Source organism: Phacochoerus africanus, chromosome 13 (genome assembly GCF_016906955.1).
Source record: "Phacochoerus africanus isolate WHEZ1 chromosome 13, ROS_Pafr_v1, whole genome shotgun sequence".
Classification (NCBI taxonomy): domain Eukaryota; kingdom Metazoa; phylum Chordata; class Mammalia; order Artiodactyla; family Suidae; genus Phacochoerus; species Phacochoerus africanus.
The window spans coordinates 68751832-68777054 of NC_062556.1; the positions used below are offsets into that span (position 1 = coordinate 68751832).

The 25223-nt window shown below is 39.9% G+C and overlaps 1 protein-coding gene across 2 annotated transcripts in view; it reads left to right on the top strand.

Moving 5' to 3' along the window:
* Positions 1 to 25223, top strand: part of PCCA (propionyl-CoA carboxylase subunit alpha) — a 363296-nt gene that overhangs the window by 228245 nt on the left and 109828 nt on the right. For both annotated transcript variants that reach the window (XM_047756486.1, XM_047756487.1), the window contains one exon: positions 10531 to 10633. In XM_047756486.1, the coding sequence (XP_047612442.1) occupies positions 10531 to 10633 (103 nt within the window). The remainder of the gene's footprint in view (positions 1 to 10530; positions 10634 to 25223) is intronic.

Here is a 25223-nt window from a genome sequence, read left to right on the forward strand (position 1 = left end):
GGACCAGAAGATTTAATATTAAGGTGGCAATACTCACCAACATTATACACAAATTTGATGCAATCTCTGTTAAAATCCAGCTGTGTTTTTTGCAGAAATAATCATCAGATTCCAAAATTCATATGAAAGTCCAAGACATTCAGTATAACCAAGACTGTCTTGAAAAAGAGGATTTGTACTTCTCCATTTCAAAGCTTATTTCAAGGTTACAGTAATCAAGACAGGGTGGTACTGGCATAGGAATAGATGTGTTGATCGATGCAATAGAACTGAGACTCCAGAAATAAATTGTTACACTATGATCATTTGATTTCAACAAGAGCTTGAAGATAATTCAGTGAGTCAAGAATAATTGTTTTCAGTGAATGCTGCTGGGCACCTGGGCATCTTGATGTAAAAGATTGAAGTTGGCTCTTCCTGACACTGTGCACAAACAGTGAACTTAACAACCACCAAAAAACAAAACACTTGGCGTTCCTATTATGGCTTAGCATGTTACAGACTCAGCATTGTCCCCGTGAGGATGTGGGTTTGATCTCTGGCCCCACTCAGTGGGTGAAGGATCCAGAGTTGCTGCAAGCTGTGGTGTAGGTATGGTGTTGCCATGGCTGTGGCACAGGCCAGCAGCTGCAGCTCTCATTTGACCACTAGCTTGGGAACTTTCATGTGTGCCAGGTACAGCAGTAAAAATTTTTAAAAATTAAGGAAATTTTTAAAAAAGCATGAAACCAAGAGCTAAACTAAAAACTCTCAGAAGGAAACATAGCAGTTAATCTTTGTTACTTTTGGTTAGACAGTGATTTCTTATGTAAGATGGCAATGCACGCACACACACACACACAGAAAAAGCAACAAAAGAAAAAAATAGATAAAGTGTATTTCATTAAAATTAAGAACTATTGTATTTTAAAGGGCAGCATCAAGTAAGTAAAAAGACAAGAGCCTACAGAATGGAAGAAAATACTCGCAAACTGTACATTTGATAAGAGACTTTTGTCTAGCATATATAAATAGTTCTTAAAATTCAACCCAATTAAAAATGGTCAAAGAACATGAATAGAACATTTTCCAAAGAAGTTATGCAGATGGTCCACAAGCTCATGAAGAGATGTTTTTAGCATCATTATTCATGAGAGAAATGCAAATCAAAATCACTAAGACAGCTATCATCAAAAAAGACAGTAACAAGTGTCGGTGATGATGTGGAGAAATTGGAACTCTCCTACACTCCTGGTAGAAATTTATAAGTAAAATAATGCAAACCTGGAAATAATTTGGCAGTTTCTCAAAATGTAAGACATCACATGACCCAGCTGTTGCACCCCCAGGTAGACATACCCAAGGGAAATTAACCCATATGTCCACACAAGTGTTCATAGCAGGCATTTTTCATAAAAAGCAGACAGAGGAAACAACCCTAATGTCCATGAGATGATGAAGAGATATTTATTATTAAATAAAATGTGATATATTTATAGAAGGGAGTATTATTCAACAATAAATATAAATGAGGTATTTCATACAGCATGGATGAAATTTGAAAATACTGTGCTAAATGAAATAAGGCAGGCACAGTAGAGTACAAATTTGAAGATTCCATTAACATGAAATGTCTAGAATAAGCAAGTAAAAATAGAAAGTACATTAGTGGTTGCGTAGGGCTGCAGAAGCTAGAGGAGGAATGTGAGGTGACTGTTAATGAGTCCAAAGGTTCCTTTTTGGGGTCATAAAAATGTTTTAAAATTGGTTGTGGTGATGGACACACAACTCTGAATATAGTAAGAATCATTGAATTGTATACTTCATGTGACTTAAATTTATGATGTGTGAATTTCATGTCAATAAAGCTGTTTGCATTTTTTAAAATTGTTATATATTTTATATTTAAGAAGTTATTTTCCTGATGGTGTAATAGAAGTTCAAATTTTAGGAATTAAAACGAGACATCATTGCATCTTCTGGCATGGTGAAATCTTCTTTCAGATAGTTTCTTCTATAATAAATGTTTTCATGACTACTCTCAATTTAGTGACACAGGTAGCCTGGGAGCTGAAAGTGGTACAGGTATGTGGTCCAATATTCCTCCATCCTTGATTTCCTGCTGTACCTTTGACTATGACTGATATACATAAATTTAGCAAAGTTGAAGGATAAAAAGTCAATGAAATAAAATTGTGTTTCAGTAAACTAGCAAATGAGAAGCTGAATGTAAAAATTAAAGTTCCATTTCCTGTAGTATAAAAATACTTGGGCAGAGACTTTAAATAAATTCAAGACTGTCACTAGTCAGATACTAAGGCATGAAAAACTAATAAAGTTTAAGGCTAGGAAAGGAAGCTTTCCAGCTTAGGAAAATTAATAGACTACTTAATAGACTAGTTAAGAAAACTCTAAGAAATCTATGATAAAACTAGTAACACCAAAACAAAAATAAGTATTAATTTCATAAAGAGATTCAAGACTGCCACCCTTTGCTGAGGAAAATTCAGAACATAAATGAGGACTGTATCACTCTCATGGGTAGGAGGAGATAATATGGTCAAGGCGTGAGTTCTCCCTCCATTAATGTGTAGATTTAATGCAGGCTCAGTTCCAGTCCCACGAGGGTTGTTTGGGGAGAAGAGAGAAGAAATTGGCCTATTGATTTTGAAACTTTTTTTTTTCCTTTTTTAAGGCCACATATGCAGCCTATGGAAGTGCCCAGTCTAAGTGTTGAACCAAGCCGCAGCTGCCAGCCTACGCCACAGCCACAGCAACGTGGGATCCGAGCCATGTCTGCAAACTACACTGCAGCTCACAGCAACGCTGGATCCTTAACCCACTGACCAAGGCCAGGGATCGAACCCACATCCTCATGGATACTAGTCAGGTTTGTTACCACAGAGCCACAATAGGAACTCCAATTTTGAAATTTTTGAAAATGAGAAGGGCCCTAGAATAGCTAATACAATTTTAAGGTGAACAAAGTTGCAACTCTTGGACCAATTTGATGAACTACTCCCCCATATCTCCCACAATACAGGAAACTTAGCGGTGAATCCTCGGTCTACATTTAAAACCTCTAGGAGCTCCCATCATGGCTCAGTGGTTAACGAATCCGACTAGGAACCACAAGGTTGCGGGTTTGATCCCTGGCCTAGCTCGGTGGGTTAAGGATCCAGCGTTGCTGTGAGCTGTGGTGTGGGTCGCAGACGCGGCTCAGATCTAGTATTGCTGTGGCTCTGGTGTAGGCCGGCGGCTATAGCTCTGATTCGACCCCTGGCCTGGGAACCTCCATATGCCATGGGAGCAGCCCTAGAAAAGGCAAAATGACAAAAAAAAAAAACAAAAAACAAAACAAAAAAAAAACCTCTAAAGGAAAACATATATCTTCTGGACCTCGATATAGTCAGAACACTTCTTAGCAAGGATATAAAAGCACTAAACATAAAGGACATTTCATGTTTTTATTGCTGTGAAAAACTTCTCTTAAAACAAGAAAGAGATATTGTTTGTTAAATGCCTATTAGAATGAATAAAATCCAAACCACTAGCAATACCAAATGCTTGCGAGAATGTGGGGCAACAGGAATTTTATTCATTGCAAATGGGAATGTAAAGTGGCACAGCCACTTTGGAAGAGAGTTCCTAACAAAACTCAACATCTTCTTAGCCTGTGATCCCATAGTTGTACTCCTGGGTATTTATCGAGAGGAGTTGAAAACGTATGCCCACACAGAAACCTGCACATATGTTTTTAGCAGCTTTGCTCATAATCGCCAAAACTAAAAAGCAAGCAAGATATCCTTCACTAGGTGAATGGATATATTAACTGGTATGTCCAGAAAATGTCATATAATTCAGCAGTCAAAAGACACGAGCTGTTAAGTCACAGAAAGGCATAGAGGAACTTTAAATCCCTAATGCTAGATGAAAAGAAGCCAGTCTGGAAGGGCTACCTTCTGTATGATTCTAGCCATACAATATTCTAGAAAAGGCAAAACTATGGAGTCAGTAAAGATCAGTGGTTGTCAGGGGTTTGGTGGGTGTGAGGAAGGGAAGTTGAGTAGGTAGCGCATAGGGGATATTTAGGGCAGCAAAACTATTCTGTATGATGCTTCAGTGGTAGATACATGTCATTATTCATTTGTTTGAACCCTAGAATGTACAACACAAAGAGTGATCCTGAATGTGAACTATGGACTTTGGTTAAAAATAATGTATCAGCACCGGTTCATCAGTTATAGCAAATGTATCTACCACACGAATGCGAGGCATGAATTACTAGGGACACTGTGTCAGAGGTGGCGTGAGGGATGCTCTATGTAGGAACTCTGTGTATTTCCTGTTCAACTTTTCTGAAAACCTTAAACTACTCTGATAAATTGTCTTTTACTGAAAACACACACACACACACACACACACACACACACATTCTCCTGAAGGTAATACATTTTTAAAGACATTAATAAGCAAGCCACATGGGGGAGAAAAATATTCATAATATATAAATCTGACGAAGGCTTTCTGCCCACAATAAAGAACTCCCACAAATCAATAAGGCCAACATTCTAATGCAAAATGGGCAAAAACTTGGATACAAGTGGCCGATATCAGGGTACTGCGATGAGGTGCTCAACATTATGAGTCACTAGGGAAGTTCACATTAAACTATAATAAGATGTGAGTTCTCAGACACTAGCCTGGCGGGAAGCAGAAAGCCTAACACCAGCAAATGGTGGCAAGGCTGTGAAGCAAACTCCACTGCTGAAGGGAGTATAGATAGCTTTTAATACTGTAAAAAACAGTTTGGCAGTTTTCATAAAACTAACCATACGTTTACCACAGAATTTCTTCTCTTAGATTTTTTTTTTAACACACAATAAATGAAGACTTAAGTCTTCAAAAAGACTTGTACAATGTTGATAGTAGCTCTGTTCATAACAGCCCCCAAATTGGACACAACCCAAATGCCCATCAACAGAAGGGTGAACTAATTTTTGTCTGCCTGTACCATGGAATACTACTCAGCAGTCAAAAAGAATGAACAATTCAATATGAATAACCCTTGAAAACATTACATTGGGCAAAAACTATACCCAAAGAGTGCCTACTTTTGAAAGTTTGTTTATGTGAAACTTTATAGTGAACTGTTGTGGGAAAGAGGCAGATTTATTAGAAAGATCAGTGATGGAACTTAAGATTTGTGAATTTCACTGTGTGCACATTATATATTAGTATTAAGTAACAGGTTGTTGAAATAATAGAGGAGGATTCAGATATTGTTGCACAAAATTGTGATAATTGTGATTATTTTAGCCTCTATGTGCCAGTCACCAGTCTAAGCATTTTACACCTTTTATCTCATTTAATCAACACGTGAATTACGTATTCTTATTACCTTTGTCTTACTGATAGGGAAACCGAGGCACAAGGAGCAGAGTGACTTGTCAAGGTCAGTGGCCAGTCAGACACTATGGCCTACAGGGGGGTGGCCATGCACCACCGTCATTGCCTTTCTCGATTGGGCTGTGCCCAAAGTTTATATTGAGAACCACAAACCCTTATTGGTGGAAGGAGGAAATAAGTTTTGCATAATATTAAACTGCTTACGATTATAAGTAAGACTCTCTGTTTCAGGTGTCATTTGTGCAATGACTTGTAATGCTCGTGACACCAGACTTCCGGGTGTTCCCTGTTTCGAGGCACAATTCTGTGATACACGGTCTTCTATTCAACCTCACATATTCCAACACACACGTTTTAAATTGCGTGTAGGCAGGATTCCGTTCCTCCACTTTGACAAGTTCTAGCTTTGAAGAGGTTCTCTGAAAACGCTGCTTTTATCTTTCTTCTGCAGTGATGAACTTTAATGTTGGAGTGTTGTAAGCTCTCCGATAATAAGGCTTAGATTTTTGTTTGCCTTGGCAGTAGACTTCTGTTTAAAATTCTTTTAATCTGCTCATTCCATGCTTTTATATTCATTTTGATAGCTGATGGCTCTGTGAAGAATTTCATGTGAACTTACTGCACTAATAAAACTTCTGTTTGTGACTTTTCTTCCATCCCAACTTGCTAAAAGTGGGTTTTTCAATGAATTGCTGAATTTTGGTCTCTGGGTTTTTTTCCCCCTGGAGGAAATAAGACACAATTCATATACCAGATCTAAAGTTTCATTAAAATTGCTTATGCCCTGTCTCAGGCATTTTAAGTGGGCCATCTGTCTAAACATCTCTCTCCTTTTTTTTCTGATCATTTCCTCGACTTATTCATGAGCCATGGGAGGGCTCCTTTGTAGTCGCCATGTAGCTGGTTCTGTCTACCCCCACTGAATACATCTATGTGCTTGCATAGCATATCTTTTCACTGTGCTGGAAATTCTCTGAACTTGGTGCAGATGAATGGCCCACTTTTCTGAAGGCCTTTTTCTTCCCGCGAAGATTTGTATGCAGAAGCTGACCTCCGCGGCCATGGAATGCAGCATATTATTCATGATCATTTTACAGACCACCCACTGTGGAAGTTATGATGAAGGATCTCTTAATGATTCTTTGACGACTAACATTGTTTTAACTCAGGTTTTCACCCCTAAATAGGTATTGGCACAATTGAAAACCAGCTTTTCCGAGAGTCTGATAAGATGGTTTTGAGAGGCTTATAATCCTTGATAACTAAAAATGCTGTTAGTTTACATAGACTCTGCTTTCACAAATAACCTGTAAAAGCAACATGTCTGAGTCAGTATTACTTGCACCTTTTTGAATGAAATATTGCAGTAAGTTTAAATGTATTAGGATTAACATTCGTGATAATCAGTTGAGAGTTGTTTTTAACCATAAAATATGGAAAAATTTAGCTTTCTTGAGCATATTCATTCCGGCTGGCTGATGGTAATCCAAGTAGACAGGTCTGGTTAAGAGCTATTATTTGACTTGCTTTGTGAGTAGCTGTTTATGTGAATTCCTTTTGTTTGATTTCATTCTGCTTTCAAAGTTGTAGCTTAAATGATTGATCTTTGCTGTTAGCCAATAAGTCGCACCGATGAAATTTTTGATCAGGTGGCAGTCTCTTGCATGACACATATACTTCAGTAAAGGAGGCTGTCTTCTGGATATCATTACTGTGGTAAGGTGAGTAAGGTTCCAGGATTACTGTCTCCCTCTTTCCAGAGTTGTTCGTAGAATCTTCTTTGAGGCTGTTTTGGATTCAGTGAAGAAATATAATTCTTTCCTAAAACTTAAAAAGGTGACTCCAGGTCATTATTAACATCATCAACATGTTTGTACCAGTGGAGTAATTATCGGAGTAATTATTGTTATTGTGGTTTCAATACATACACTTTCAGTTTGGTGGGTTAGTAATCTTTATAGTCATAGCTTATCTCCGTTGCAGAATTTATTGATACCTACGTTGGGCGTATATGTCCACTCCCAATCCATGTGACTTAAAAAACAAAATGAAACTGCTTTCAAACTTACGTGAAGCCAGAAGGAATCTTAGCAAATTTTGTTTGTGGAAGAGGGAACTCATAAAGAAATTCCACAGTATGACCCTCTTTCCATGGTATGTCAAGGCTTTGCTTTCACCTTGTAGAAAGGCCTGTTTCCTACATCTTATTAACATTATCACCTTAAATTGTTAGAAACATGCTGCCTCAGGAACTGTATATGCTCAGAGAAGGCAGCCGCTCTCTCTCTTAACCCACAAACTCTGATCCTTATTTTCCAGGCGTGGAAATTTTGGTTCAAAGGGATTGAATGAGTTGCCCCCACGCTAGGAAGAGAGGGGCCGAGATGAGACCTCAGCGTTTCAACCCAAAGTGCCTGTGCTCACGCTACAGGTCCCTCCTGGGGCAGGTTCTAACATATATGAAACAGATGTGGAGCAAAATAAAACAAGGGAAAAATAAATAGTAGTTGGGTTCCAAAGAGCGGTAGCTCATCTCGCCACCATCTGTAAGATTGCTTTCTGTGGGAAAATGGGCTCAGCTTGCGAACAGGATGTCAGGATCAGCAGCTTCCCAGCCCCTCCGGAAACAGGCCTGTTGCAAAACTAGAAAGGGGCACCACACTCACTAAATGGTTGGGCCACCAAATTGTGAAAAATACTAAACATATAATATAGGTTAAAGGAAAGGAGATCACTGAAATTTATACTATAATTACGGAGCAGTTTATGAGGGAAAGAATATTCTTTTTGAAAAATCTCTTAGTTTGAGAAACAGAGAGAAGGAATCCAAAGTTTCCTTGAAGGGATTTCAGGAGTTCCCTGGTAGCTCAGTGCATTAAGGATCTGGTGGTGTCCCTGCTGTGGCATGGATTCGGTCCCCGGCCTGGAAGCTTCCTCATGCCACAAGCATGGTGAAAAAAAGGGGGGAGAATTTCCGTTACTGGGGGGCAAACAAGACTATAGGCCTAGAGTTGGGACTAATCCAAATAATAAAAATTAACACTTATATGCATTATTTAATTTAATCTGCAGTGCATCACTATGAGGCCGATACTGTTATTATCCTGATTTTATATGTGAGGAAACAGACCTTTGCTCAAGGTCACAACTAATTAATAGCAGAGCCGGGTTTTCTACCAACTTCTGCAGGTCCCCAGAGCCTGAATGTGTAAGCACTGTGCCTAGTTGTCCCTCGCTGTCCCTCAGTTTGGTTTGCGAAGCAGTTTAAGGCCTCGGGCCAACTAGATACCGCAGGTCCGAGAATAATCAGAAATAAATTAAATGCAAAGAGTGGGGCCTTTATTTTTTTAAGGAGCTTAAATGATCAGTAGCTTCATTAAGATTTAACCTGATCTGAAGTAGAGACCGTGGAACATTCTTGAACTAGAGGGTGACCTAATTCTGGAGGTTAGCGCAGATTCCAGAAAGCCGTGTTGCACAGTCACCTAGCCGTGAGGTTGTTTCTGTTATAGAAATGCTCTTGAGAGGTTGGGGTGTCAACCCCATGGGAGGATAAACCAGGAGAAGTGGGGCGAGCGTCCAAGACAGCCAGCTGGAGCCCGGGCACGCCGGCTGGCGTTCCTTCAGCAGTCGTGTCGCTGGGGAGACGCGGTGTCTCCTGGAGGGGCCTGAGCCCCTGGTGGATGGTCCTCCAGTCTTTCCCCACCAGCCCTTTCTCCCCAACCTGTGCTGAGGGTGGAGGAGGAGGTCAAATGAGGCAGAATTGCGGTCTTGTAGGAGCTCCCGGGCGAATGGGGGCACGGACATAAACAAAGGCCCCGTGGAGAAGATGCCCACGAGGCCAGGCTGGATCACAGCGGCGTCCGCCTTCCCGTCCTCCTGTCCTGGCCACGCCTTCTCCTCTGTGCTCCCCTCTTGGTCTTCCAGGCTCTGCTGTGTGAATCTGTCCTCTGAAACGGTCCTCTTCAAATTGCCAAAAGAATCTGCCAGGCCGACGGTGTGCAGTGATCTTGATTTGTTGATGCATTTTTAAACTTTGCTTTAATTTTCACTTCTGGTATTTTAAACACTTCTTCATCTTCCAAAAATAAGGGAGTAAGTAGTAGGCTGAATACAAATATTTACCTGAATTATTTATCACCCTCCTTTAGATATTGTGACTAGAGGTGATTTGATTCTAGTAATAGTTTTTGTGACTATGATTTTTTAAAGTTGAATACACAGAATCGTTTGCAATCCAGGGGAGGGGTGTTAAATTAAAACATAGCCCCCATCTTTTTCGAACTATGCCTTAGGCCGGAGTCTGCATATACTACACATGGCGTGATAAGTTAATGTTACTCCACAACTATGCATAATGTAAATATGCAATCCTTAAATTAGCTTAATTCAGAAATCATTAAAGTTTTGTTACTTTAAAAAATTGTGGGAAACATTTGTATTCCAAAACTGTTTTTGCCTCTGGCGGCTTGTTCCAATTTTTCTTGTTCCAATTTTCTGTAATATTGATCATTCACAAGAAAAGATGTGTGTGTTAAGACGAGCACCATTGATGTTGTTTTCTCACCCAAACAAACAAAAAACCAGAAACAAAACAAAGGGACAAGAGGAAACTTTTGGAGATGATGTTTATCGCCTTGATCATGATGGTGGTAGTAACAGGAGTGGATAAATACGTTCAAACTCACCAAATCATATACTTTAATTATATGCATTTTTTGCATTCTAAGGATAATTTCGTCCACCTGAAAAAAAGAAAACATTAGCACTGTACAGTTTTAAAAAACATTCTTGAACAATAACCAGATAATGAAAAGAATAAAGCTTAAGGAAGGTTAATTTTTGAAGGACTGTCACAATTAAGCACCTCAAATTCATAGAATAGTTGGTGGTACCACAATTATCCCCGAATGACTGCTGTTGTCTTTGGAGTGTCTGTTTGTGTGTTTTGTTTTTAATCTCTCTAGTTTGTATTTGAAAGCTTTTTTCCAAGGATAGAGATTTTTGAAATAAAATGTTCTGAGGCACAGTCTTTGGCAGTTTTACTCTGCACACTTCATGTCAAAGGCAAATCAGTTTTCTGAGAGAGAATAATAGAAAATTATTAACTTTTTTCCCCCTTTTCTTTTCTTTCTACTTCAGAGTGCCTATTATAAAACCACAAGTGGCTAACTGGGAGCTCTCAATCAGATTGCATGATGAAGTTCACACTGTCACAGCATCAAACAGTGGGCCAACGTTCTCTGTGAGTTTTATTTTTTTATTTTTTGGTGATCTTGAAATTATTTATGAATATTTAAAACAATTTTTAACACATTCCATGACTCTGGCCTTTTGAATCACAACATAGCTGTGTATCTGTTTCATCTTCCTTAGGAAGCTCAATGTAAATGGAAATTTTTGTTCTCTTATGTTAATTAGGAAATGTATTCCCAGACTTAGCCACATCCTAAACCCACTTCCTGATACCTAATGCATTTTTCTTTTGTTATTGAGAAGTAATATTTTGCCTTTCTTACAAAGAGCATCTCTAATTCTAATTCCAAATGTGTGATAACTGCATTTCTTTTAAAACAAATAATCTGAAGCCTCATGTAATGTTTTCTTGAGATTTCATGTTGTGAGACATGCTTTAGGCTAAACTTACTTTACAGTGACATTTCTTTTGTTTAGAAGAGCTTGAATCCCTTGGATAGTATCCATGACAGAACTGCTTTAGATTAATTCGGGTCTAAACTGAAGAGTGTCACGGTGAGACTAGACTTGTGTTTATACTGTGATATGAATGACATGTTTAAATTTTGATTTAACTTAACATGATCCCTAGCAAGTTACCCATGACATTTTTCACAGAACTAGAACAAATAATCCTAAAATTTATATGGAACCATAAAAGACCCAGAATTGCCACACAAATCCTGAAGAAAAAGAATAAAGCTGGAGATGTAACTCTCCAGACTTCAGACGATACTACAAAGCTACAGTAGTCAAAATCGCATGGTACAGGAGTTCCCTTGTGGTGTAGCTGGTTAAGGATCTGGCCTTGTCACTGCTGTGACTCGGGTCCCTTGCACAGGAACTTCTACATGCTGCAACTGTGGCCAAAAAAACCCCCAGCATGGTATTTGCTCAAAAACAATCATATGGATCAGTGGAACAGAATAGAGAGCCCAGAAATAAACCCACACACCAGGAGGTCGGTCCCATTGTGGTTCAGTGGTAACAAACCTGAGGAGTATCTGTGAGGATGCAGGTTCCATCCCTGCCCTGACTCAGTGGGTTAAGGATCCAGCATTGCCATGGGCTGTGGTGTAGGCTGCAGACCTGTCTCGGATCCTTTGTGGCTGTGGCTGTGGCCGGCAGCTGCAGCTCCTATTTGACCCCTAGTCTGGGAACTTCTACATGCCACAGGTATGCCCCCCCCCCCAAAAAAAAACACCAAACAAACAAAAAAACCACACCTACAGTAAATTAATCTTTGACGAAGGAGGCAAGAATATGCAATGGAGAAAAGAATCTCCTCCACAAGTGGTGCTGGGAAAACTGGGCAGCTGCATGTAAATCAGTGAAGTTAGAACACACTCACACCATGCACAAAAATAAACTCAAAATGACTTATTTAAAGATTTAAATATAAAACTTGACACCATATAACTCCTAGAAGGGAACATTCTCTGATCTAGGTCAGTCTCCCAAGGCAATAGAAATAAAAGCAAAAATAAACAAATGGGACCTGATCAAACTTAAAAGCTTTTGCGCAGCAAAGGAAACAATAAACAAAATGAAAAGACAGTCTTTGGAATGGGAGGAAATATTTGCAAACAATGTGACCAACAAGGGCTTAATTTCCAAAATATACAAGCAGGTCATACAACACAATAACGACGACAACAAAAAACCCAATTAAAAAAAAATAGGCAGAAGACCTAAATAGACATTTCTCCAAAGAAGACATACAGATGGCCAATAGGCACATGGAAAGATGCTCAGTGTTGCTAATTATTAGAGAAATGCAAACCAAAACTATGAGATACCACTTCACTTGAGTCAGAATGGCCATCATTAAGAAGTCTACAAATACTAAGTTCTGTGCAGGGTGTGGGAGAAAGGGAACCTTCCTATACTGTTGGTAGGAATGTCAGTTGGTCCAACCACTATGGAAAACAGTATATAGGTTCCTCAGAAAACAAAAAACAGAGTTGCCGTATGATCCAGCTCTCCTACCTCTGGGTGAATATCTGGAGAAAACTCTTAATTGGAAAAGATATGTGACCCCAGTGTTCCCAGGAGCACTATTTACAATAGTCAAGACATTGAGGCAATCTAAATGTCCATGACGGGTGGATGGATAAAGATGTGGTACGTGTACACAGTGGAATACTCAGCCCTAAAGAGAATGAAAGGAGTTTCCGTTGTGCCTCAGCAGTAATGAATCTGACTAGTATCCATGAGGATGCAGGTTCAATCCCTGGCCTCGCTCAGTGGGTTAAGGGTCCAGCGTTGCCATGAGCTGCAGTGTAGGTTGCAGACATGGCTGGGATCCTGCCTTGCCGTGGCTGTGGTATAGGCCAGCAGCTACAGCTCCCATTTTACCCCTAGCCTGGGAATGTCCATATGCCACAGGTGTGGCCCTGAAAAAAAAGGAAGTTATTACAAATAATAAACAAGCTTAGCACTAGCAGGGGTACAGGATACAAAATAAATATATAAAAATCAATTGCATTTCTTTCTTTCTTTTTTTTTTTTTTTGCCTCTTTGTCTTTTTAGGGCTGCACTCGTGGCATATGGAGGTTCCCAGGCCAGGGGTCTAATTGGAGCTGTTGCCGCCGGCCTACACCACAGCCACAGTAACGCCAGATCCAAGCTGCGTCTGTGACCTACACCACAGCAATGTCGGATCCTTAACCCACTGAGCAAGGCCAGGGATCGAACCTGCAACCTCATGGTTCCTAGTTGGGTTCATTTCTGCTGCACCACGACGGGAACTCCTCAAATGTATTTCTATTCACTTGCAAGAATAATCCAAAAATAAATTATGAAAACAGTTCTGGAGTTCTCGTCGTGGTGCAGTGGTTAACGAATCCGACGAGGAACCATGAGGTTGCGGGTTTGGTCCCTGCCCTTGCTCAGTGGGTTAACGATCCGGCGTTGCTGTGAGCTGTGGTGTAGGTTGCAGACGAGGCTCGGATCCTGCGTTGCTGTGGCTCTGGCGTAGGCCGGTGGCTGCAGCTCCGATTTGACCCCTAGCCTGGGAACCTCCATATGCTGCGGGAGCGGCCCAAGAAATAGCAAAAAGACAAAAAAAAAACAAAAAACAAAAAAAAACAGTTCTATTAACAAAAACATCAAAAGAATAATATGCTTAGGAGTAAATTTAATAAAAGAGGTACAAAACTTATAGCATGTAGAAAACTACATACTATGGAAAAAATTAAAATCCAAATAGAGAACATTTCATGTTCATGAGTCGAATGACTTAAAATTGTTACAATGGCAGTACCTCCCAAACTGATCTCTAGATTCAGTGTAATTCCCATCAGAATCCAAGCTTTATTTTTGTCAGCAATTGAAAAGCTGATACTAACACACAATAGAGAGTTAAGGAATCCAGAATAGTCAAAACAGTCTTGGAAAAAAAAAGAGCAAAGGTGGAGAACTTAGTTCTCCCTTTCAAAACTTATTACAAAACTCTCTTAAAATCAAGACAGTGTAGTACTTGCATAAGCATAAACATATAGATCAACAGAATAAAGAATCAGAATCTAGAAGCAAACCCATAAATGTATGGTCAAGTGATTTTTGACAAAAGGTGCTAAAATAATTCACTGGGGAAAGACTAGCCTTTTCAGCAAATGGTGCTGGAGCAATTGGGTATCCATATGTAAAAGAAAGAATTTAGATCCCTACCTTGTGTTGTTAGTACAAGAAAATTAACCCAAAATGGATAAAGATTTAAATACAAAAGATAAAAAGCAATAAAAGTCTTAGGAAAAAACATAGGGATACATGAGCTTTGCATGATGAGGTGGTTTCGTAGATTTAATACCCAAAGCATAAGCAATAAAAGAAAAAATTGATGATTTGGTCTTTGTCAAAATTTAACACTTTGCTTCAAAGGGTGCTAAAAGTAATCAAAAAGACAAACCACAGAATGGGAAGAAATTATTTGTAAATCATATATCCAGTGAAGCACTTGTATTTAAAATACATAATGAACACTTAATATTAAAGACAACCCAATATAAAAATGAACCAAGAATCTAAAGACATTTCTGAAAGAAAATCTTCAGTTGCTCAACGTCATTAGTCATCAGGAAAATGCAGGTCAAATCCACAGTGAGATAGTACCTCGCACCCACTCGAATGGCTGTAATAAAAAAAGTGAGATAATAACAACTGTTGTTAAAGATGTAGAGAAACTGTAATCCTCATTCACTGTTGGGGGAAGAAAACGGTGCAACCCCTTTGGAGAACAAGCTGGCATTTCCTCAAAAGGCTAAACATCTGGGTTACCCAGAACCTTGACCAAGTTCTATCATGAGTATTTTTACCATAAACATTTAAATAAGTATTTAGACTTATTTATACCCTTGTTACTATGGTGGACATATTTTACCTTCCAAATAGTGTTTCAAATAATATTTTTTCCAAATAGTAATTATCAGGCTAGATGTCAGCAACTAAAAGACAGATTAAATAGGAATATATATTTGTTTACCCTTTCTGCAGACTAATTTGATAACATTGATATTCACCAGTCTACCAATTCTACTTCTCAAAATCCATCCCAAGAAAACGATGAAAAATTACCAATATGGATATGATACTGTGTTGGGGAAACAAAAGATGAATTAGTGGCTGTTTCCCTTAGAGAGATCCACAGAAACGGTCTCTACTTACCATGGTAAAGGGAAGAAAGACTTGAAAGTGATTAAAATACAGTGATAAATGCTGTAATGGAGGTGCCTTCACCTAATTAAATCCATGAGAAAGAAGAAAGCTCTCAGCTTCCCCGGGGGAAGGGAGAGATGTAGGAAGATGAAGAAGTTCTATTTTGCAGAGACGGCTAAAGGGTAACAATTTCGAACATGATTTATATATAAGCCAGGACTTGACTCCAAAATCCTAGTGTAAGTAGAAAAACTTTGGAACATAGTGGCGTGGGAGAGCAACGCTTGCTGAAAAATCAGAGACATCTTTTGTAGATAATTTTAATTGCTTGTTACAGAAGTATTTACCGTCTCCGCTTTATTGTTATTTATTTGCTATAAACAGTAAAGTGAGGAAGGGATTTCCCTATCTTGTTGTAGTTGCCTTATTGCTTTTGGGATGTACTTTAGCCTATTCAAAGGCATTTCCTGAGGCAGCTGACTGCTTTGGTCTGTTTTACTGAGTAGTTTCCCGTCTCAAGCACCGAGGGAAACACTTGGCACACTGCCTCTGAGTGAGGTTGTGGCACAGCGCCCCGGCAGGGGAGACCTTGCCAGCCCTCGTTTACAGAAGAGCTGGAAGCCGAGGTTCAGAAAGACTAAGTAGATAAGGTACCTGAAGCCACCCAAGTTGGAGGGTAGACTCTAAGGTTAAAGTAGGTCAGCTTGGTTCCAAGGCCTGTGAGCTAGCACCTCTCTGTATCTAACTGGACAAAAGAGTTTTGCTGGAGAAAATTCTGAGAAAAAGTAGCGCTGACGTGGAAAATTAGCTCCGTGAGACTGTGATAAATCTTTGTTAATACAGGGAATAATACACTTGTTTCTAGCCCGAATAGTTTTTGTCACATGATAAAAAGAACGTTCTTTGTGATTGAACACGGATGCTCAAGTCGCACCATTTAAAGAAAGCAGGGAATGGAGTTCCCTTGTGGTGCAGTAGGTTAAGCATTACCGCTGCAGTGGCTTGAGTGCCTCCCTGGCCTGGGAACTTCCATATGCTGTGGGCGCTGCCAAAAAGTTTGAAAAACAAAAAAATAAAGGAAGCATGGAAAGCATCGGAAGAACGTGAATGAATCACACCACGTTACCTGTACAATGTACAGTTTTACCAAGTACACAATTAGATATGCTGGTTAAGAGTACCTGTCAGAGGGAGGTCCCATCTTGGCTCAGTGGTAATGAATCTAACTAGTATCCATGAGAACATGGGTTCAATCCCTGGTCTTGCTCAGTGGGTTAAGGATCCAGCATTTCTGTGAGCTGTGGTGTAAGTCGCAGACACGGCTCAGATCCTGTGTTGCTGTGACAGAGGCTGGCAGCTACAGCTCCAATTTGACCCCTATCCTGGGAACTTCTATATGCCTTGGGTATGGCCGTAAAAAGACCAAAAAAAAGAGTAGCTGTCAGAAAACATTTTTAATATCTTACTACCTCTTGTAGATATTAACACATTTTCCCAATTATGTTAAAATTCAAAATACTGATTTTTAGCAGAAATTTTACAGTCTTATCCAAGTAAGTAGTAATTTTTTTTTGAGCAATGCCATTTTTGAGATAGATAAGATTGTGCATCTAAAAGATTTTGTTTGTGCTTTCATTTTGTTTCTTAATCATGTTCATTTTGGTTCATGTGAAGTTGTCCCAACTTTAGATGCCTGTGGTGGAGGGAGGGAAATGTTTTGTAGTATTCATATCATTGAAATCACTACCCTGTATTTTTCTTCTCGAAGAAAGAATATGGTGATGAGCATAAGAATAAAAGATAATAATTACATATGGATGCATAATAAGAAATAATTATATACGCATTGTTTGAGGTTTTTCTTCCTCTAATATAGCCAGTGCTTTCCCATTTGTTCTATCTCCCTGCATTTTGTTTTAGATTTCTTGACTAAGAAAACATTCTACCAGAGTTTGTTTTGCTATTTAGAGAAGACTTTGAAAATGTTGTTTGAAGTAGAACTATTTAAATGTTTTTATGTATCATTTGTTTTTATTTTTTATTACTCAGTGGATTTATTACATTTATAGTTGTGCAGTGATGATCACAATCCGCTTGTTTAGCATATGTAACATTTTTATAACGATGAAGAACCGAGTGAACTAAGCATATGCCAATCTTCTAATAATCTTCCACACCCAATTAACATTTTCTTTATGTTTTTCCAATATTAATGAAAAGAATCTTACAGGTACCTTCAGTAAGAATTTATGCCTGCATTTTACAGCAAAATCCGTTTTATTTTATTTTACTTTTTTGGCTGCACCCACAGCAAGTTCCTGGGACAGGGACCAAGCCAGTACCACAGTTAGGACCTGCACCACAGCTGCAATGGCGTTGGATCCCTAACCTGCTCATAATCTTTTTTTTTTTTTTTTTTTAATCCCATTTGTAGAGAGTCATGCTAAAACATGTAGTTTCTGGAGTTTGTGCAGAGACATGGTAAGAGTCATGGTTGTTCTTTTAAAGAAATAATTCTCAAATGCCTTTCTGAGGAAAAAGATATATCTATCCTTTTGCCCCTATGGTCAATTTTTAGAATAGATTCTTATTCTTGAACATAAGGAGGACTACAGATGGAGTCAAATAACTTTTACATTTATACCCATTTAGGCTTTTTGTTAAAAAGTTATCTATGACTTAAATGCACAATAGGCAGACAGAAAAAGAACATTTTTTGCAGTAGCATTTTAAAATGAATGCCGTAGTACTGTTAGGGACTTTTAATGCGGGATAGTAATCCTATTTAGAAAATGTACTTATAGTATGTGATAAATGATAGAAAATTGAAGCACGTTTTTGAAGTTATGCAACATTTTATATTTAAAATGTCTTTCCAATTTTTTTCTTGTGACCGTAATTCAGTATTATGATCATGTAAACTACGTATCTTATTAGGTAATTTTGTCATTTATACCCTTTTCCCCCCCAGTTTATAAAACTGTTCTAGACAAAGCAGCAGAAAATATTATCCTATTGAGGAAAATGTTTTCTGTTAATGGATTTTTTTATGGAAACACATCATGTTGTATAAACATGGAATTCTTTCATTTCAGCAAAAACATTTGTTTTCTTAATAAAATTACTTCTCCATTTGAGAAAAAATACTGAGAATATAAATCAAGGAAATGCTAAAAGTTTTAAAATTTTGTGCTAAAAATATAAAAACAGGAGTTCCCGTCGTGGCACAGTGGTTAACGAATCCAACTAGGAACCATGAGGTTGCGGGTTCGGTCCCTGGCCTTGCTCAGTGGGTTAACGATCCGGCGTTGCCGTGAGCTGTGGTGTAGGTTGCAGACGCGGCTCGGATCCCGCGTTGCTGTGGCTCTGGCGTAGGCTGGTGGCTACAGCTCCGATTCAACCCCTGGCCTGGGAACCTCCATATGCCGCGGGAGCGGCCCAAGAAATGGGAACAACAACAACAACAACAAAAAGACAAAAAGACAAAAAAAAAAAAAAATATATATATATATATATATATATATATATAAACAACGCAGAAGTCAACACAGAAGCCAACAGACCAGAGAGAAAGTCTACTGCTCATTTTAGGGACAAAAGGGCAGTGTTCCTAATATATAAAGAATCCCTCCAAGCCAATATGCAAAAGACGACCACCCAGGCAAAAAATGTTCAAAGGTGGTTTGCAGAAAAGGCGATCTAAATGGCTTCTCACAATGACGAAATCTGCTAACCCACATAGAGAAAGTCAAGTTAAAGTTATGATGACGTAGCATTTCCCAAGTACATTTTGACAAAAATGAGAATTTTGATAACCTTCTAATTTTGTTAGGTGTTAGGAAAGCAGGCCCACATATATTACTGGTGGGCTTATAAATTGATAAGAGCCTCCATGGAAAGCAGTTTGACAGTAAATTTGTACTATAGGATATGCTCATATGTAGAGATGTTTTTGGCAATAATTTGGGTAACAGCAGAAGACTCGAGACAACAGAAAATGCCCATCAAAAATGGGATAGTTAAATAAATAGAGTACATTCATGTTATTGAACTACTGTATAGCTATTTCAAAAGATTTGAGTGCTCCTCTGTTCTGACAGATTAAGCACAAATATCATTGTGCGATGTGCTTTCATTTGTGTAAAAAAGAATGTGTGTATTTATGCCTGTTACATGTGTAAAGTATCTTTGGAAGGAGCCAAAAAAAAAAACCTAGTAACTATGGTTGGCCTTGAACTGGGAGCTGGTTAGCTGACCCCATGACAGAAGAAAGAAGTTTACACACATACACACAAAAGGAGTTCCCATCATGGCTCAGCAGAAGCAAATCTGACTAGTATCCATGAGGATGCAGATGCGACCCCTGGCCTCGCTCAGTGGGTTAAGGATCTGGCGTGGCCATGAGCTGTAGTGTAGGTTTTGAAATTTGAACCCTCTGTGTATTATCGATTATACCTCCCTTTCTCCCCTCACCTCCCCAAAAAAAGAGGTTTCAAAGGTTTATAGTGGAAGGGTCTGGAAGACAGGGATCTATTGAAATCAGGGAATTTAATTACCTACCAACAAAGTCCTGCACTGCCTAGGCCATCCGAGGAAGTAGTCAGAGGACCGGCTGGCTCATTGATTGAAGAACCTTGGTGTTAGACATCCAGGTACACAAAGTGCAATTACTGAAACTCTGTCAGCCAGTATTCTGAACTTGGGGTGGCTGTTAAGAGATCAATCTAGGAGTTCCCTAGTGGCTCAGTGGGTTAAGGATCTGGCATTGTCACTGTGGCTTGGGTGCCATTCTGCTGCAAGGTCTGTCTCTGGCCTTCAAGTGCAGCCAAAAAAAAAAAAAAGTGTTGATCTAATCTGAATTAAAAGAACAAAGCAAAAGAAGGACAGTACCTTGGAAGGAAACTGAGTCAGAGTAGATTTGTCATCTTTCCAACAACCTCTCATTTTTCCTCCTGTAGGTCTATAAACAACCCAGAGACGACCACATAGAGAAGTTAAAGAGATGTATGTTTGGCTAATACCAAGAGGTAGTGAGAGCTCATTCCAAAAGTTTTGCTCAGGGTCCCAGGATTCCTAGAACTTCATTGGTCCTGAAACATCCCTGATGGAGTGGAATCTTTCTCCCTTACTCTTGGTTTAAGGAAGACAGTCCCAAGGTAACTTCCTTTCCAATGTGACCTCTTTACCTCATGCCCCTCACGCTAAAGGAGATCCTTTCAAAGCCAACTCACCCAAATCAGCTTGAGGTCTGATAGGAGGGGGTCAGATAAACGAGGTGATAGAAAAATCAGGTCTGAAGAATAACCACGCACAGTGGCATCTGTTTACTTTTTAAATGCAGCCTTGTTCAGTGGGTATGGCCCTGCACTTTGGAGCCATGGAACTGAATTGCATAAAAAAGTGACGCTCCGGCCCCTGTAATCTGGAAAATTGCCTGTGCAGTTGCACCTGTACCCTCTTGACTGACTCAGTCCTGTTGTGCTCAAGAGTCAAGTGACTTGTTATGTGACTCAATGAAGAAAAAAATAAGTTGTAAAATCCAGTTCCTTGGAAATGAACATCACTACATGTTATTGGTTGTTGGCATTATTAGAGTTGGCAAATACTGTAATTAAGACTTCAAGTGATTTTTACTATTATCGTCTGGTTTCAGCGATTCTTCTTTCTGAAGGATTTTGTTAGGAAAAAAACTTGCAGTGTTGACACCAGGATAATCAGGTTGAGTTCAGTTCAATATCATAAGTCCTTATAAATCATCCATAGTAGTCTAGGAGCCCGTTTGAGCACTGGAAAAATTCCTTCCATTGCTTCAAAAATTTATTGAAAGTTATTTTATTTCCTTTGTCACAATATTATTGGCCCCTCAAACTTATTCATGACTAAAATGAACAGTGAGCATAAAGTGCCTTTACTGAGTCACTCGACAATTAGATGAATTTTAATTCCTTTGTGGCCACTTTAATCTTTTCCGTTGTAATATAGATGAATTGCTGTTGCGGGCGGCCTCAAAGGGTGTGGGTCCTGGAGAACCAGTAGTAGTCAAGGGAGATGATGATGGGCTCCTCGTAGAATTTGTCGTCTGTGGAGGGCGACAAGGACAGAGGCTTCTTGTCAGCCAAGAAGAACAAGTGAGTGATGACGGGGAGAGGCGGCCCTGTGGAGAGCACGTGGGGAGCCCTCACCTGATGGGCGGGGGCTGTGGGTGGCCTTAGGTGGGAAACGAGGAAATAAAGCCCCAGCCGAGTCCTACGGACGGCGCGTGGGGGCGGGGGGAGGGCAAGGGGTCCGAGTTTGAAGATACATGTAAGAAACATAAAAAGAACCAAAATGATTTGATACGTCTGCGGGAGTAGAAGAACTTCCGTGTGGCTGGAGTGCGGAAGCCTCGAAGCAGGGGACCTGGTGGCGGGGCCGCTGGGAGAAGAGGGCGAAGGGGGAGGCCGTGGGGAAATGAGCAGAGCCCCCTGCTCTGGAAATTCGGGAGCCCTGTTACGTGGTCTGGGTTTATCTGGAGAGCAGGGGACGCAGAGAAGGCTTCCTTTAGGAATCGGCTGGGAGTTGCCCGCCTTTGGGAGCAGAGCTCGGAGCAGTGAGGAGGGAAGGCGTCCTCTGGGCGTCGATGAAGCCGCAGGGCGGACGGGAGGTCCTGGTGACCCCGACGCCGGGCATCCTCTCCCCGGGGACGCCGGGCAGCCTCGCCCCGGGGACGCCGGCATCCTCACCCCGGGGAAGGCGGATGTGAGAGACTGAAAATACAGAGTAGGCTACACGGCATTTATGGACTAGAAATAATAGGCTGAGCTGTTTGTTTTTTTTAGCCATCTCTTACCAGAGCAGTTTATGAAGTATGTTCTAGAGAATATGATGGACATATTTTTGGAAAGTCTACATTGTTTCTAACTTGGTACCTTGTAGGAATTAATAGACCGTCGTTGATCACTATTGTGATTGAATAATGTGTCATGTTTTTAGTATGCTCCTATTTGATGTCGGATTCTTTTACTCACTATTTCTGGTGAAGCTGAGAGGTTTTTGGTTATGGTGAGTCTTTTGTCTTCATTGTTGTTGTTTTTACCTGAGGAAACAAGAACAGATTCTAGGCCTCTTAAGTGGCTCTGTAATTACTTGCTATCATGTGACAGAGTGTGATGCCTTCATCGCATTTATCATAAACTTTCATTATATCGTCCTCATTTCTTTGCCCACGTGATTAATTTCCATCTTTTCATACTAAAATAGAAGCTTTATAAGGATGAGGACCTTGTCTTGTTTATCCCTTGTGCTTCTCAGGAAACATTTGTTGAATGAGGAGCTGGGAAGAGGAAGGAAGGAGGACAGGGAGGCAGGGCTGGCTCCTCCTCCTTCCTCGGGAGCTGCAGGGAGGGGAGGCTTAGCGGTCAGCGTGCCTGCCCTTGAGAGTTTGCTTGCAGGGAGTGAGGTGTCCTCTGCCCTCTGCAGCTTGAACACAGTGAAGAAATTTGGATTTGAACTTTTCAAAAAATAAATTTTATTCCTCTTGGAAATGTAATACAATAAATAAGCTGGAGAATCTTTTCAGTTCTTTAAACGTTACTAGTGATAAAAGTCATTTGTTTGTTTTGCAAACTAAGCTTCAATTTACCACGGAGCTAGAAGGAGCAGAGCAGATGGTTTCCAAAAGATCATTTTCTGAAGGATCAGTTTCACATTGCTGACATCAGTTGCAGATTTAAATGCATCTTAAGATACCATTAGTTCTTTTTCCCTCATGTAAGACTTTGATGGAAAGAAGAAAAATCCACATGACTTGTGTAAGGTGCCTCAGAACACAGCTCCATGTATCATTAAGGATTAGCTCAAATATCTTCCAAGTAACTGCCACCCTAAGGGACTTAACAGGACAAAAGTAGGAGTTCCCTGGTGACTCAGCAGGTTAAGAACCTGGTGTCGCTGCTGCAGCTCAGCTTTGACCCCTGGACCCCAGAACTTCCGCATGCCAAGAGCACAGCCAAAAATTTAAAAATTAAATTAGGAGTTACCTGTTGTGGCTCAGGGGAAACAAAGCCAACTGATATCCAGGAGAGTGTGGGTGCAATCCCTGGCCTCACTCAGTGGGTTAAGTAAGGATCCGGTGTTGCCATGAACTGTGATATATAGGTCGCAGACATAGCTTGGATCTGGTGTTGCTGTGGCTGTGATGTAGGCTGGCAGCTACAGCTCCTCTTCGACCCCTAGCCTAGGAACTTCCATATGCTGCAGGTGTGGCCCTAAAAAGACAGAAATAATTAATTAAAATAAAATTAAAGAAAAAATTTTAAAACACCCAAAGTTTGTTTCTTGCACATACTAGATGTCCTTTGTGTGTCTGCTGGGTGCATCCTTGCAGGAGGCTCAGGCTGTCCTGTTGCTTGTTGCTCCTACAAAGGAAAACAATAGTATGGGGGTCATGCGTGGCTCTTAGAGGTTCAGCCTGTATTCTCTGCTCAGGGTCCATTGGCGAAGGCAGGTCATGTGACTGCATTTGACCTTTAGGGGATGGGAGGTGGCAGTTTTACTATGTGTCCACATGGAGGAGAGCAACCCTGTTTGCCTCCTTGCAAGATACTAGTGGGTTGAAAAACATTAATTTTTGTTGAAAAGAAAGTTACTGTACCAGTAGTATGCTTTTGAAGAATCAAAATACATGTACAAGTAGGTTAAATGCAGGATAAGTAGCCACTGTGTATTTTGGTTGAAAGTTTTGAAAATCTTTATATTGAAATGTTTATTTCTTTGAATTTTATATTTCATTAAATTTTCAATGAATTTATTATTAATAAATTCACATGGGAGTTCCCATCATGGCACAGAGGAAACAAATCCGACTAGGAACCATGAGGTTGCGGGTTTGATCCCTGGCCTTGTTCAGTGGGTTAAGGATCCGGCGTTGCCATGAGCTGTGATATAGGCTGGCAGCTGTAGCTCCTATTCGACCCCTAGCCTGGGGACCTCCATATGCCGCAAGTGTGCCCCTAAAAACAAAAAATAAAATAAAATTCACTTGAATTTAACTTGTTCTGATAGGAGCATTATATTTTTCTTTTGTTCTTTTTTGGCCACCCTGTGGTATATGGAGTTCCCAGGCCAGGGATCAGACCCAAGCTGCAATTGCAACCTAAGTGGCAGCTGTGGCAGTGCCGGATCCTTAACCCACTGTGCTGGGCCAGGAGTCCAACCTGTATCCCAGTGCTCCAGAAGTGCCACCAATTCTGTTGCACCACAGTGGGAACTCCAGGAGTTATGTTCTAACTTTATCAGCATGAGGTACATTTTTATAGAATGTTGTCTAATCATTTTTGAAGACATCAAAAACTGAGATGTTTAGATTTATAGAATTACTAAAACATTATGTACCAAAAAAGGCATGATTAATATATTCCTGCCGTACTTCAGACTTCCTCACTCTCAGGAAAAGACAAAGTAAAATGCTAATATGAAGCAGGGTTTTATTTCTTATTTTTATTTTAAGCAACAGCAACAAAGGAAATTTGAAAGCATTTGCTTTCCACACAGAAGAACATGATTTCCATCTCCTGGAGGGTGAATTCAGGGAGCATGGCCGATCTGATTAGTTTCACTTGTGCCGTTAGAAGAAGCTCACCATTAAAGCAAACTCGAGTTAATACTATCTTAGTCATAGGTTAAAAAAAATCAACACCTCGAATGATACCGAGAGGTTAATCAGCGCTGGAAACTGGTGTAATGACTTCATGTGAGAAAAAACAAAACACTGTTAATATGGCATATTATTGCCACAGCCCCATGCAAGTATGTCATCTGCCTACTTAAATTCTCTAACTTACTGAGTCACATTCCCAGGCTTCTCATAACCTTTATAAGTGTTCTTATTTACTCATCTTGTGTATTTCATCAATTGTGTTATAAATCATTAATAATTGATGCTGAAAACATCTTAAAGCTACATA